Here is a 17,088-nt window from a genome sequence, read left to right on the forward strand (position 1 = left end):
GCTGAATTTGGTATCCCCGCAAAACTAATACGGCTGTGTAAATTGACGTTGAGCAACACCAAAAGCTCCGTCATGATTGGGAAGGACCTCTCCGCGCCGTTCGATACCAAACGAGGTTTCAGACAAGGTGACTCACTATCGTGCGACTTCTTTAACCTGATGCTGGAAAAAATTATAAGAGCTGCAGAGATACACCGAGAAGGTACAATCTTCTACAAGAGTGTACAGCTCCTGGCGTACGCCGATGATATTGATATCATCGGAAGCAACAACCGCGCCGTTTGTTCTGCTTTTTCCCGCATGGATAAGGAGGCGAAGCGAATGGGTCTGGAGGTGAATGAGGACAAGACGAAATATCTCCTGTCATCAAACAAACAGTCGGCGCATTCGCGTCTTGGCTCCCACGTCACTGTTGACAGTCATAACTTCGAGGTCGTAGATAATTTCGTATACCTGGGAACCAGCATCAACAACACGAACAATGCCAGCCTCGAAATCCAGCGCAGAATAACTCTTGCCAACAGGTGCTACTTTGGACTGAGTAGGCAATTGAACAGTAAAGTCCTCTCTCGACGAACCAAAATCAAGCCCTACAAGTCGCTTATCATTCCCGTCCTGCTTTACGGTGCAGAAGCTTGGACGATGTCAACATCAGATGAGACGACACTAAGAGTTTTCGAGAGGAAAATTTTGCGTAAGATTTATGGCCCTCAGAACATTGGCAACGGCGAATACCGCAGACGATGGAACGATGAGCTGTACGAGTTATACGACGACATTGACATAGTTCAGCGAATAAAAAGACAGCGGCTACGCTGGCTAGGTCATGTTGTCCGAATGGACGAAAACACTCCAGCCCTGAAAGTGTTCGATGCAGTACCCGCCGGAGGAAGCCGAGGAAGGGGAAGGCCTCCACTCCGTTGGAGGGACCAGGTGGAGAGCGACCTGGTTACACTTGGGATCTCCAACTGGCGCCGAACTGCGAAGGAGAGAAAGAGGTGGCGCACTATCGTCGATTCGGATATAACCGGCTAAACGGTTGCAACGCCAATCACATACAATAATTTCCCTTAAATGATACTTTTAAACACATAATCCGCTATTTTTATGTTTTAAATATTTTATATCCTATTTATTAATAGTTTTTAATATGTTAAGATTTCAAAAGTTGTGCCGATTGAGGGGGCGTATCGTAATAGTTTTTCTTACAACTTTTCACTTCTGCACATATGAAATCAGATAAGTAAATGAATCCGTATTAAATAAATTTATTTATGTAATATAATTTTAATTGTTAATTTGTTAATTTTATTTGGAACTTTTGAAATCATTTTTATGCAGTTAAAATTAAAAGTTCCATTCATATTTCCGTTTACTTTTTATTTTCACATGTTCGAACTGCCGTGTAATAAATGTTAGGTTACGTTTTTACTATAATTTCGATTATCTGGATTGCACTTTACCGTTCTATAAATAGGGAACTGTGCTTACTTTTATTAAGAATAGTTTTTCCGCACTGCTAGCATCACGTTTGAATGATGATGCAGTTCCATCCACATCATTTCAAAAATCTCACTTTATTTATTTGAGAATACACGAGTAAAAGCTTTGAAAAATCATTTTATTAAAGAGAAAACTACCGTACATGCGCTGAAAGGTTTGCTGAATTCTGGAGAGCATTTTAACATTGGACATAGCTGAATGCTACCGGCGTAAGTCCGCAGCTACTCCCATGGTATGTGCAAATAGTAGATTAATGCCCCAGAAGTGAACTGGTTCGCCATCTCAAGTTTTGCTTTGGGATAATCGTTGTTGTTATATACATATATATTTATGTACAATTTGTTACATACTGAATTGTGTGATATACTTGTATATAACTACATATATAGATTGCAAGGTAGGAAAGTTCATAAGCTACAGTACCAATGATGTCGCTCCACGAAGGGCAGCGGAATAAAAATGCAGAATCATCCCCAAAGCAAAATGTACTCGGGCAGAAAAAGCATTATTTTGGCACTTCATGATGTAGTGGGAGTACGATTTACCAGTACATAAACGCCATATCAGTGAGTTCATGTGTATGTGCGCCTATGTACTCAACTTGTGATTGTATGCGTTTGTGTAGATCCTGCGAGAATTGCGAGTTCTCCATGTCATGGAAAATGTACTCCACATGAGGCAATAAGTACTCTAAAATTAACTGATGTGCAGTGACAGATTTGATCCAATTATGTTTTAAAACTATTAGCCACTTTCGGAATATAAAATATTTAAAAATAAAACGTTTAAAAAACGTTTTTTAAAACCTAGTAGATAAGTTGTGTCAATTAAATTTGTTTAACTAACTGCTAATTTGGGGAATCCTTGTGTGAGACATTTTTAAACTATAAATTACTGCTATGATCTAAGTCGGAAAATTCCACGTGGAGTAAGTTGTAATGCTAGGGAGAAAAATGTGTTTAAAAACTATACACCCATCAGTAAACAAAACAGTATATAAAATTTGATTAGATATATACGATTTTACGGGAAAGATTTTAAAGCTAGGGGCCAACTGTGAAGGAATAACCAATTATAATCGAATATTAGCTCCACGGAATATTTTTAGAATTAATTCAGTTGAAAAAACAATTTAAAATGTCATTTAAAAATGTTAGCTCTTCAAACACATACATAGATATTTACGCATCAGATGGGGATAGATATTTGCTAATATATGTAAATTTTGTACAATACTAAATATTCGATTACAAATATTGTTTTAATTGGAAAAAATGTAGTTTTTGTGAGGACATGTTCAAACTCTCCTTATTATTAAATTTTATAGTGATACTGAAATCGATAATTATGATTTGTCATTCAAAAAGGCAATATTTAAAGAACAACGTACTTGAATTTCTCTCTACTGTATGCTTTTTTATATAGCATATCCTATACAAATGTACGTATGTATGTATATACAATAGTTGTAATTGCCAAGGTACAGTATATAGGAATGTATGTTTGAGTCTGCGAGGGGTATTTGAATGAAAGTTTGCCTGCCTTGAGGCTTAAAAAAGCAAAGTTCCTGCTTGCGCTCTGTTTCTGCTCCAGCTGCAAATATTAAATCAAGGTAGAGGATTCATGTGAATATACTTATGTACACACACATATACCGTTACACTTAAACGAGCATAAGATTACATGCAAATCCATTTGCAGGATGGCCCATGGCGTATGTACTTTTATGTGGCTAAGCTATACATATATGTATGTGCGTATATATTGATCTCTTTAGCCCCGAGTACACATGTACTATGTACTTTATGTACTGTACATGGTTACTTGACATGGCCGGCATATTCGTATCTTTTCTACGACGTTGACTACCTCATCAGGTGAGGGTGGGGAAAACGCCGAGATTCACATGTGTAGCCAGTGCGCGACCACTACAAAACTTGCGAACCCCCTGGCATTTAAGTGCATGCACGCTGCCATCTCAAACACATATGCATGTATGTGCAATATATACACGGTGTACATACGCAACGTAACTACAAGAGATTTCCGTTTTGGGAAGCCTTCGCTATCTTACGGCACGAGTAGGTGTACTCGCACGATGATAGTCAGCATTCATGCTCATACGCATGAAAATGGTTACCAAGAGCCGCAGCAGCAACAACAACATCAACCCAATATGGTACAACACAGTCGATCACAGAAGCTGCGAAGTGTACACCCCCAGGTAGTACATAGCCAAAGGCTGGGTCTTCGCTGCAATCACCCAGGAATATCATCACGCTTGCAAGTTTGCTGGAGTCTGTGGTCGAAACCACAAGGGGGATTCGGAAGTTTTTGTTGTTTTTCGGCGCATTATTTTGCAGGGAATATCTAGTATAACTGGAGTATGCATAAGTAAAAAAATTGCTGAAAAGACAAAGTGAACCGGACGGTAAAACAATACGGAAATTAACTCACCGGATGAGGGCCTTTTCAAATTTGTGTAACTCAATTCTGAAATATACTGTCCATCTTTTACGACTTTCGAAAATAGTGCATGATTTATATGTATGCACATAAACGTTTAATTAAATTTTTGTGAAAACTTAACAGCCATTTTTAGTATACAGATACACATAAATCAGAAAGATTTCCGTCGGTGGAAACGTCAAATCAATGAAGTGTAAGTGCTTGTGATACATATACCGTTTTATGAACGAACACTCGTGCTTACCAAGGAAAAACATTAAAATAATACTCCCAGTTCATTACAAATTTCCACTCTGGATTTCCCGAGCAATTTTCGAAGAAAGGTGAACTTTAAAATACAAATACTAAAACCTGTTATATGGGTATTAATCACAATTAATGGTATTTATTGCAGGAATTGGACATGTCATTCCTTGCAACATTGGATGCTAACGCTTGGCAGGTAAAATTATATAAAAAACACTTTTAATGTGCAACGTGTTCAAATAACCGAATAACAGACGATTTCCGTTATTATTGTATGTAATGGAATGTGTTCGAAGTTATATACCAATTTCCGACGGGTTTTGGTTATAACGGAATATTTTAGCGGTGTCAAAACGAATACAAATGTGTGTACTTTTGTGGGATACATCCAAATAAAACCAATTCTGATTTTAAAATATAAATTATGACAACAAAGGTATCAGATACTTAATAACAACAGCCAATAATTATTTGCGAGTTATATATTTGAAGTCTGCGTGAAATGTGATATGCCATAGAGCTTGATAATGTATACTGAGTGGCGAACGCTACAATCATTTTGATCATACAATCCGTTTATTTTATACTATGAGGAAATTATATACAGTAACCCCCGCGCAAGACCCACTGCTAAAACTGTAACACTTTTGAGGCACAAAAGCGGAGAAGGCACTTAAATTAATTCCGCTTAAGTGCCACGAGGTACTTACCAAACTTTTTCTCAAATACCTCGATCTCCAACTTTTTTTTATTTTTGAATGAAATTCATTTATTTCTTATTAATAACAAAAATACTAAAATATACACTTAAAATATAGGCACATAAGCGGGAAGTCACTTAAGCGGGGATCACTGTACTTTAAGGACAAAAGGGTCCGATTTCCAACAATACCAACCTTGTTATGGTGTTAATATACATGTGTACTAAGTTTTATTAAGATTGCACAATTTGTATTTAAGTTATGGCATGCATGAACGTATGGACAGACCGACATCTGGTTTTCAATTCTACTGTCATATGGTACCATTCGAGATTATAATATCATCAAATGGTCAATAGTTTATATTCTATAATATACATCTGGGGATTATGTAGTGTCCGACCGATTCCCAATTTTTGGTCGATGGCGATACCATTTACCAGGCAAGCATTTGACGTTCTTTTGCAACTCCCTTATAGATCGGGTTTACTTTCAAGTTCCTGTTTATGCCGAATGATGTTGCTTGTGAAAAATTTGCCTCAAGAGAAATGTTTAAAAATCGTCCGTCTGTTTTTTGCAATAATAACGAGGGGTTCTATGAGAGTTATGGAATTATCTTCAATATAATACAAAATTTAATCGTATCATTCTGAATGAATGCTAAATTTAACCTCCAATTTAAAGCAAAAATAAGATATTACTTTATACTTGACATCAGTCAAATATGAATATGTTTAAGAAGGTGAAGAAGAAGACTTTGATTTTAATTTTATATAAATCAAAAAGAAAATTTGTATTCTAAATAAAACGGGTGTTTAATAAATTTTAATTCTTCATAATTTTGAGGATATGATTCAAATGAAAATTTCTCCCCTTCTTCTTATTCTGTTTCAAATTGTAGGTATATAAATATTAGTCTAGTTATTTATACACTTGAGGTCATGATAATTTTTATTTTTTCGAAACGTTATGCATTACTTTAACAAATGCTATTTTTTAACTATTCAGCTATCTTTATGAACTTCTAAAAGAATGCATGCACTTGTGTCATTTAGGTATTAAGTTTATAACTATATTGGTACGTTTTTTGTCTTAAATTCATATAGCATGGAATTTCCTTGATTTTGAATGTATAGCGGCTTCCTTTAATATTTTCAAATGCTACTTGAGTGACTCCCAAATATTCTGCGATCTCTTCTTGTGCTTAGCAACAGTCTCAATTGAGTAATTTCAGTTACTTATGCGAAATTATATAAGCTTTGTATATTAATATGCATACATTTGTATATATACATACATATATACGTATGTATGTATGTACATCTCAGCAACAATTTACTTGTAAAATTTAGTCTCGATTGAAGTGAAAATGCCCTTTCGCTTTAAAACGCATGTTTGGGGGTTATATTTTTGTCATTAACGTTATCGTTTAGGCGGAATAATAGAGTTACATAGCAAATTGAAGATCAGAAATGTGTGGCTAAATTTTAACCCCAATGGTGATTTCAAAATTAATTTGAATAGAAGAAGAAGAATATAAGATGACGAAGTGGTTGTGTGGTGAAAACAGATTTTACAACAAAGTTTTGCGAAATATTCAGTACAATTTAAACCAATTTTGTTAAAAGTTTTTCTATTTGTCTTAAGGGGTTAGGTGGGTTTCGGTGGCTAAAAACAAGGGTATTTTTACAATTTTATTTTAATACTAGCAGACCGCTCCGGCTTCGCAAGGGTTTAAACAAACATTTCAAAAGTTATACGTGTTTACACACTTATACACACATTACATATGTATGCACTTTTTCGTTTCTTGCGTGGGTTCATATAAAAAAAGTAAAATGAAGAAAATTCGAACATGAAATTATATTTTATATGTATTGACTTGCAAAACGATTTTCAGTTTCAGATTGAGATTCTCCATAACGGAGTCTTTTGGATACCCTGCTAACTATTCCATTCCTGGTAACTATTTCCAGAAAGTTGAGATTCTAGCAAAAAAATATAGCCTATGTTACTCGGGGTGAATGTAGCTTTCCAATTGTGAAAGGTTTTTGAAGTCGGCACAGTAGTTTTCGAGTTTATACATTACAAACATACATACAAATCTTTCCTCTTTATAATAGTAGTTTAGATATATAATCATATATTTCATTTAAACAATTGACATATTGTGACAATATTTTGTAAAATTATTATTTTAAAATTCCGAAAACGTTCAGCCGTTGGCACCACATCTCCCATTACGTGTCCAAATAAAAGGTCTTGCGGTGAACACCATAACTCATGGTTGGTTCATCTAGAAACAACAAACCAAAAATATTTCGATAGTACATGGATAAATCTAGTTAACGAACGAACACAATTTAAACCAAAAAATTCACTTTCTTTGTAAAATTTCGGCATATATTTGGCTTGAAAAAGTAGTTATAATAGCAATATAAACAAGTAAGGAAGGGCTAAGTTCAGTTGTGGCCGAACATTTTATACTCTCGCAATTTATTTGTTTAATTTTATTAATATTATATAATACACAATTTGACCCACATATTCGACATATATATGGAATACAGTCCGTTGAAAGCATATTAGGTTAAATGCACCGAGGTCCTCATGAACGATATATAGGGGCCTTGAAAATATATAGGTAGAAAATATATGCAGTATTTATGCAAAGTTCTGTTCCGATATCTTCACTACTACTAACTTTATATATTCTAAAGTAAACTATTCAACCGACTTCAGATATATAGGAAGTAGGCGTGTTTGTGAACCGATTTAGACTATTTTCACAACATATCATTGGGAAGGTAGGAAGATATTATGAACCGAATTTCATTGAAATTGGTCGAGTAGTTTCGGAGATATGGTCTTTTAACCATAAGAGGGCGGAACCACGCCCATTTAAAATTTTGTGTACCATTTTGAATGCACCTCTTTTGCACCTTCTTTGTAATAAAATTTAAGGGTTCTGTTGGTTTTCCTTACTGAATTAAAGCATTTTTATTAGTTTTCAACATAACCTTTGTATGGGAGGTGGGCGTGGTTATAATCCAATTTCCTCCATTTTTGGACTGTATAAGGTAGTACCTAGGGGGGCGGGGCCACGCCCACTTCCACAAAAAAAATACATCCACATATGCCCCTTCATAGTGCGATCCTTCATACCAAATTTTACTTCCATAGCTTTATTTATAGCTTAGTTATGGCACTTTATGTTTTTTCGGTTTTCGACAATTTGTGGGCGTGGCAGTGGTCCGATTACGCCCATTTTCGAACTTAACCTTCTAAATAAATACGTCTTCCAAGTTTCATCAAGATATCTCAATTTTTACTCAAGTTACAGTTTGCACGGACGGACGGACAGACGGACGGACAGACAGACATCCGGATTTGAACTTTTCTCGTCACCCTGATCATTTTGACATACATAACCCTATATCTAACTCGTTTAATATTAGGACTTACAACCAACCGTTATGTGGACAAAACTATAATACTCTCGTAGCAACTTTGTTGCGAGAGTATAAAAATTCTTCGTTTATTAAATAGATAATGTTATTCTAATGAAGTGTGCAAATTTTTATCAAAATTGCTTCATAACTTTTCGAGATATCGTGTCCACCGACTTGAAAAATTGAGTTTTGAGATAAATGCGTTTAAAGTTTTCCATTCATACTGACGTGGCTTGATGGACGAAACTTCCAAAGAAAGTTAGTCTTGGAATATTACTCAGATGAATTTGATATTTTTGGATAATTTTAAACACATTGCACTATTTAATAACAAAATAAAAAGTTTTTCAAATTTTGAAATTTTGAAACCCACCTAACCCTTTAATTGAGATAATAATTCCAGAATTTACGGAAATATGATTGTTAATCATAACTCGCACATATTATATGTAGCAGATACAGCAATTTTAGAGTTGCTTGATAAGAAATGGGCCAGAAAAAACTATATACACACATACATATGTGACAAATAATCCTACATACTTACATCTGCATCATATCGAAAAAAGGAAGAGTAGTAAGATTTCTATTGTAAATAAGAAGCAGAGTTCATCGTTTCTACAAAAGCGACAGTGTGGCATTGAATTCGGTCTGTTTGTACATTTGCCACTTATGTTCTTCCCCTATTAAGAGTACTCCCGTAGTCGTGTAATGTTTGTCTAGACCTGTCGACCAAATGAACCGAATAATACATCAAACGCCCTTAACTGGGGGTGACAAATCCACAACAGTTGATTACTCTTTTCCATTCAACACTTTCAACCGCACTGTTTTACAAATTCATAGCTTTCATAAGCAGAGCTATGTATGCAAGTGTGTTTGTGTATTTTACCAGCTCTTGTTTGTCGATGTGTAATCAAAACTGAACATTATTTTCTGCTTGTTTTGTCAAGAATTATTAATCAGTTTCTCAAGGCTTTAATGAAACGGGCAAGTAAAGCCTACGTGGCGATACAACTGCAACTGCATGTCAAAGTGATTTTCATATTACGGGTCAAGTTTAATAAAAGCTTTCCAGCTAGTATGAAATGAAAATCTAACTTGTCTGCTGATTATTTCTTTTTGATACGTATATATGCATATATAAAATACATCTTCATAAATTCCAATTAAAAAGTATGCAGCAAAATAAATTATTGTAACACTAAGTTCGGGTGAGCATAATATGGTCCGACAATATGCAAGATTTTAAGGATCCTAAATAATTCCTGGTGTCATCTAAATTTTAACATAATACGTACATATTTTTATTTTAATAAATTTTTGTTCTGGAATGGGTTACATGCGTCGTTTAGATAATACGATATAAAAACATGAGCTATAACAATAACACACCCACAAGAAACATGTGTCATGACTTGGGGGTCTTACTATGGGTCCCTATGATTTTGGGGTCTCGGATCCGAATCCGAGGTCTATTTAACCTAATCTGATCAGGGTTTTGACATAACCCGAGATAACCAATATGGCGGACAGAGTTTTTAAAGCTTCATTGAATTCGCTTGGAACTCTTCATTCGGGGGTTTTCGGGGCCGGTATAATTACGAAACCGGTATCGATTTTTCAAAATTCAAAATGGCGGTAGCAATATAGCGAATTTTAAATATATGTCCAACATATTGGTTCGCCATTTTATATTTTGAAAAGTTGTTGTTGTTGTAGTGTTCTAATAGTTAGTAATACTGAATTGTGTTAAATCTGTGTATGTGGGCCGTGTGCGCTGACCCAAAACAGGCGAATATTTCTTCAGGAAAAAATAATATAAATCTGTATAAACGCATGCACACATATGTACATCACTAATACATATGTATAAGTATATGTACATCTATGCATGCATGCATCCAGGTAGTAATAGTGAAGTGTTTTCTTCGTTTTTTATGGAATTAATTAAATATTGTACAAACAACGAGCACGTGACCAACGTAATGTATCCGTTTATGAATGTGGTAACTTTTTTAGTTTAGTAATATGAAAAGTACATCATACAACCCTAAAATAAACACTCGCGCAAGAATTGCATTAAATATCTGACAATGGATGGAATTTCATTATGGCCCACCAATTCAGGTGTCTCCTACGTCGTCGGTTTTTTCTGACGCGGTCGTACATGATACTTGTACTAACAAGCGGCGTTGTTTGTCCTTTCAACGTATCGACGGAAGATCATAAAAAAACACCAGCATCACGTCCAAACGGCGCTCGATGCCACTAACATGTCTTAGCTTTTCGCTTTTAAATACGATGACATCCTCTCTAATAACCTCGGCCTCAAGTTCAGTGAACACAATTCATCACTTAGCACGGCAATAGGGCTCTTGAATGCTTTCAAAGGATATAAACAAGGTCACGTGCTGGGTAAGCTGCTGCCTCTTAGTGGTTGATAATATATGGCGTGCAACGTGATGCCGTCGCACTGAAACTCGTATCTGCACACTAGCGTTTCACCTCATCGCCATGTCAGTGCGCTTAATATTAACATAGCGAATTATTAGCCTAACCAGAACATTGGATAAGCAGATATCGCTGCATAGTATGATATTTCATAAGCGAAAATCCTTTTAGGCGTGCATAATTGGCATTTAAATAACCTTTAAGGATGTTATAACCAACTCGATGCTCAGTTTCGAAGCGTATGGACATCATATTGTTCAATTTGTATATCTAAATGTAAATATGAGATATAAATGTACATACATATGTACGTATGTATATGTGTTAAGTATGGCTGTCACGGAGCGCGATAGTGCAGGTAATTACATTATCCAATAATGAAATCATTTCCGCAAGATTATGACATCTGAATACTAGAAAAATTAGCATTCGTTGGTGGGAAACACTGAGAATTTATTAAGATACCAAATATATTGCTATTGCACTTATGTATGTACATATGTGTGGTTGATGGTCTGAATAAAAATGTGTAATGTAGTACGTTGCGTGGACCATTTTTGCAATTTGTATGAGTTAAAGGCGTGTGAAATATTTCGAGACGAATGAAATGCGTTAAAAATATTGTCTTGGAAACATATTTAAAAACGATTCACCATAGACAAGAACAGGTAGGTACTTGTAGGGACTTGGACATGAAAATCAGTTTTCTCCGCATTCAACCCCAATCACGCTTGCATTGTCAAATTTTGGACTAAATTAAGAGTGTTTTTCATGATATTGTTAATGGTGAGTAGACTCATTTACGTTATTAAAATGGCAATATCATCCGCATATGCTACTATCTTGGCGACTTTGCCGTCCAGGTTCTTTAACAAGTTGTTCATCACTAATGTCCATAGGAGCACAGATAACACTCCACCTTGCGGGGTGTCTCCTAAGTCATTCTGGCATCGTTTCAGTCTGCTTTTATCCTTCTGGAGATCAAGAGCATTTTGACAAACCATTGTGTTGCAGACTTCTGTAGACACTTTGTTGAATGATCCAGTAATAATCCCAGAGCATATTCCTTATATTTTGGAGCCTTTTTGAAGTTGAATACCAGTGAAAGGAGTATATTCTCTACGGATCTGAAAAGCACTACGCCCCTAATATGCGCAACCATTATTTTAATCGTTTTTAGCCTCGACACTACTAACGATAGTGTCTTTTGCTGCATTCCTTCTGTGCCGAGAGATTTGAATAGATCGAAGGACCGGATTGCCCCTTATCTTCTCTTCTGTGATAATATTTCCAGGTACTCTTATAGCAAAATCTTCATCATCCAGCAGATTTTTATTGGCGTCTCTACTTGACGGCATATCAAAATTTCCAAGATCTCTTCGTTTTTATAAGCTTTTTAACCTTCTCTCTTTGGTATAGATCTTCCACCTATTGCCACAAGTGGTTTTAAAATCTAAACGTATGCTCCATAGGTGGTATTTTCGTTTTGCACTAACATTTAACAAAATTAAGGCACTTACATGAAAAATATCACGAATACCTTAGGCCGCATCTAAGAAAGCGTAAATTTTATGTTGAAAATATGCAGAAGTCTTTTGCGTATTTTGAAGATAAGCCTTGTTAAGATTTTGAAACAGCGGTAACAATTTCGGAGGCGGTTTTGCCACCAAATTGAATTTTTCGTCAATAAACATTTTTGTCGCATGTTTTTAATACATACAGATAAATACTGAAACTCAACTTTTACAAGTATTTTTAAAAATTTTAGAATATGACATTTTCCTTTTAATTTTCAATCATTTAAGCAGATTCCGCAGACTGAAGATATTATTGCAAAGAGACAGGTTTTTTTCCTATCATAAGTGACCAAAATAGTACCTTTTAAAGACTATACCAATAGCGTATCAAAAAAACGTGTGTTTTTCGGCTCGCCCTCTTACACATCCCTACCATCGCCTTGTTCCTCGCTTTATTTGAAACTAACGGTCGACTGCTCAGGAGAGCGAAGAAATCTAAGTCCAAACGTCCATGGGACATGTGTGACGTGGGGCTCGAAAAAGCTTGATGCACGCTCTCATTCACACTCTGAAGAGATTAGCATTTTATATGGGTAATGTACATAAAACCATACCACAAATTATTCTTTTAAAGCGCTACAGAAGATAATACTAGGTAGGAACATCTGTACTTCAAAACTTATAAGAAAATGGACATAGCCCTAATATGATTTATGTCCGTCCAAGCTGCTGCTTAAAGATGGTGATTGTCATTGTGCTTATACTGCTACTTGAATATTTATATTGAAATTCTTCTAAATTAATTTGAACCAAATTTTTGTAAAATTATGGAATATATGTAAAACCAATTTAAATCTTCCCTTCTTGACACAGTCTACTACTTGGGCAACATATAACTCAGTAGGAATAAAACTGCGTACTATATAACTTTTAAAAAATATCAATTCAATAAATCGCAGCAAAAAATATATTTCATACAAGCTTGAAATAAGTTGCCTTTACAAAGTTAACCGATGCATTTTTTAACCAATTGAGTTAAGGTAAAATTTCGATAAAATTAAGAAATTGTCACGTTCAAAACCGCATGTCGGCTTTTAACTCGCCAGGACTTCTTGTTAGTGGGATATTCTTTTGCAGCATGACGTCTCAATAGTGAAGGAATAATGCACGTAAATAAAGACAGCATGCTCATAATTATGTGTACCATACATACCATAACTACAAACCGGTTTTCCAAATGAGAAATGCACATTTAATTGATTGCACACATTGAAATGCCATTATGCAATTGAGCGATTATGACTTACAAACGTTCTATGTATTCAAACCATTGAATACAAATATCAAAATATATATGTACATATGTATATTATTAAAATAAATTGTATATTTCATCACATATTTATCATCATACTAAGTGATTGTAAATACAAAGAAGTGCAATAATTACAAATTGTGTGTATATAATTTTATAAAGAGCTTCAAATCGAGATTCTATAAATCAACACCTAATTTTGTCAATGAAAACTATTCGGTGCATTATATTCCATGTCCACTTCCTATACAAAATTGGCGTGTGCCAAAAGTTCGGTCCAAATATTGTGTGATCTTTGTAAATGATTTATATTAATGGATGCATATCATGTTTCACGCGTATTCTGAGCTCGTTTTGGCTGTATGTAAACCAAATTTGTCAGTGGGGGTCGGCACGCGCTGCAATTGCAGACACAACTTCATACAAATTCTTTCAGTTCGCATGCGCTGTAGTTAATGTTCCGATGATTCAGTGAATATGGTGACGGTGGCCAGCCGATGGTTCGACCAATATACCGACAGACATGCGAAGTAGACTACATTAAAAGTAACAGCAATAAATCTTCAAGTTAAACTAAGAGTTAGTTCGCTTTTCGTTCTAAATACTGCGTCCAATGCAAATGGAACTCGCAACTGATAGTGCGCCGGCAAACAGAATAGGCATGCGCAGAGATGAACTCACAGCGATATGTGTATTTAGTATGAACGTAAGTGTCTAGGTGGCAGTACGACGAACCCCCATGGTTGCTGAATAGCATCCCGCCGAGTGCCATGTTCAGTTGTTAAAGAGTCCACAAAGTAAATATGTATAGTGTTCAGTCTCCACAGCGGTGTTCGCATACGTTTGGAATGCTTGCTGAAATGCTTAAACACTTGTTTAATAACAATTTTAGCACAGCCGTAACGAGCGTTAGTCAAATGTATTCAATAAAATGTCGGCAAGTGTGTGTACATAATTATTTGTGAAGTAATCAACATATCAATTTGCGCAAATGAGAACATACAAACTGACATACTTATGCACGTATTATATAATTTCGCATTTGTGTTCTAATCGTATCCATAATTATAAGAACTCGGAGTTTTAAGAAAATTAAATATGTATATATAATTATATCAAAATAAGGAGAGCCAAGGATTTATTAGCTTTCAGATCAATAGAATCGTAAATCTCGTAATCAACCTTATTAGAATTTTACTAGAAGGGTAAAATTTTACTTGATGTACTAATTATATAATACCATCAAGACAACATTTTTTTATGTCTAGTATTTTTCGTTATGCTTGATGGTCAATCGATACTTTGTTTTATTTATCAAGTTGAACACTAAAGTTCATATTACCTTATTTCCAATTTATTTAGCTAAAACAATTAGCGCAGAATTTCTTTCTTGGTGACTGTATGTGTATATGTTGCAAACAAGCTGTAGTTAAGAAAGTTTAGATAAGAATTACAATTTTTTTTAAGTGCGCAATTACACGCATCAACTCCTGATGCAAATTCTCGGGCGATTCTCTTTTACTGTCGCCCATTGGGAGGAATTTGTGTTCGACAACTCTGTTCAGGGTTTTCTCTCATTATCTTTCATATTATTTTCTCAAATTCCTGTACGCATCGTTTCCAAACAAAAAAATAAAAAAATTTTCTAACTTATTTTTATTATAAATTATTACATTCAAATTTTAAAATATATTGTACACATTAATTTTAAACTGCGCGCAAATGCAACACTGTACGTAGCAGCGAACTGTTACGAATAAGAACGCAAAGCGTGGTGCCGAATCCAGCAGTCTCGGCGCGATTCTTCTCTCCTCGTCTTCCTCTTCTATAAAATAGGAATTGCCGCAACAGGAGTTGACCCATGTAATAGCGCACTAAGCGAACTCTAACTAATCATTTATAAATTTTTCATCTTTATGAGATACTAAAATGACATCTTTACAATACAATAGACGTTTATTAAATGTTAATCTAGTTAATTATTAGTCTAGTTAGTTATTTACGGCTGTGTAAGTTGACGTTGAGCAACACCAAAAGCTCCGTTATGATTGGGAAGGACCTCTCCGAGCCGTTCGATACCAAACGAGGTTTCAGACAAGGTGACTCACTATCGTGCGACTTCTTTAATTTGATGTTGAAAAAAATAATAATGTTAATGTTAATAAGCTGCAGAGCTAAATAGAGAAGGTACAATCTTCTACAAGAGTGTATAGCTGTTGGCGTACGCCGATGATATTGATATCATCGGAAGCAACAACCGCGCCGTTTGTTCTGCTTTTTCCCGCATGGATAAGGAGACGAAGCGAATGGGTCTGGAGGTGAATGAGGACAAGACGAAATATCTCCTGTTATCAAGCAAACAGTCGGCGCATTCGCATCTTGGCTCCCACGTCATTGTTGACAGTCATAACTTCGAAGTTGTAGATAATTTCGTATACCTGGGAACCAGTATCAACAACACCACAACACCAACAATGTCAGCCTCGAAATCCAGCGCAGAATCACTTTTGCCAACAGGTGCTACTTTGGACTGAGTAGGCAATTGAACAGCAAAGTCCTCTCTCGACGTACCAAAATCAAACTCTACAAGTCGCTTATCATTCCTGTCCTGCTTTATGGTGCAGAAGCTTGGACGATATCAACATCAGATGAGACGACACTAGGAGTTTTCGAGAGGAAAATTTTGCGCAAGATTTATGGTTCTCAGAACATTGGCAACGGCGAATACCGCAGACGATGGAACGATGAGCTGTACAGGTTATACGACGACATTGACATGGTTCAGCGAATAAACAGCGGCTACGCTGGCTAGGTCATGTTGTCCGAATGGACGAAAACACTCCAGCTCTGAAAGTGTTCGATGCAGTACCCGCCGGAGGAAGCCGAGGAAGGAAAAGGCCTCCACTCCTCCAAGTGTGTACCACACTTGGAATCTCCAACTGGCGCCGAACTGCGAAGGAAAGAGAGGAATGGCGCGCTCTTATTGATTCGGCTATAACCGGCTAAGCGGTTGAACGCCAATCACATACATACAGTTATTACTATAAAACGTTTTATTTTAAACAAGTAAGGAATGGGGAGGGAATCGGTCAGGTGCAAAACAATGAATTAAAAGATATAGCCACGCAATTATATAAACATAACTCACAATTTGACTCTAATATCCTATATAACGAAAATGTTTGTATAATTCGTTCATTAGCTTCCGTTATTTTCGCATGTACATTAGTACATTCACATAATTTTACTAAAATATCCTACATATTGACCGAAATTTATGGTATAAAGTCAACCGGAGCTAGGGGAAATATTGAACTGATTTTATATATTTTTTTAAATTAGTGGAGTAACTCTTGAGATGTACGAGGTTTAATGTTTCTGCCGATTAACGTTAACGATTTAACGCACTTTTAGTAGTTTTCAACATAACA

General features: G+C 35.6%; 1 protein-coding gene across 2 annotated transcripts in view; it reads left to right on the top strand.

Annotated features, from left to right (window-relative positions):
• Positions 1-3,610: 3,610 nt before the first annotated feature.
• The window catches only part of LOC105219613 (transcription factor AP-2-epsilon), a 93,992-nt gene continuing 80,514 nt past the window's right edge, over positions 3,611-17,088 (top strand). The window contains exons 1-2 of one of the 2 annotated variants that reach the window (XM_029045192.2): positions 3,611-4,295; positions 4,367-4,414. In XM_029045192.2, the coding sequence (XP_028901025.1) occupies positions 4,376-4,414 (39 nt within the window). In that variant the 5' untranslated portion in view covers positions 3,611-4,295; positions 4,367-4,375. The remainder of the gene's footprint in view (positions 4,296-4,366; positions 4,415-17,088) is intronic. The other variant, XM_029045193.2, reaches the window with a different exon arrangement.

Source organism: Zeugodacus cucurbitae, chromosome 4 (assembly GCF_028554725.1).
Source record: "Zeugodacus cucurbitae isolate PBARC_wt_2022May chromosome 4, idZeuCucr1.2, whole genome shotgun sequence".
NCBI classification, from domain to species: domain Eukaryota; kingdom Metazoa; phylum Arthropoda; class Insecta; order Diptera; family Tephritidae; genus Zeugodacus; species Zeugodacus cucurbitae.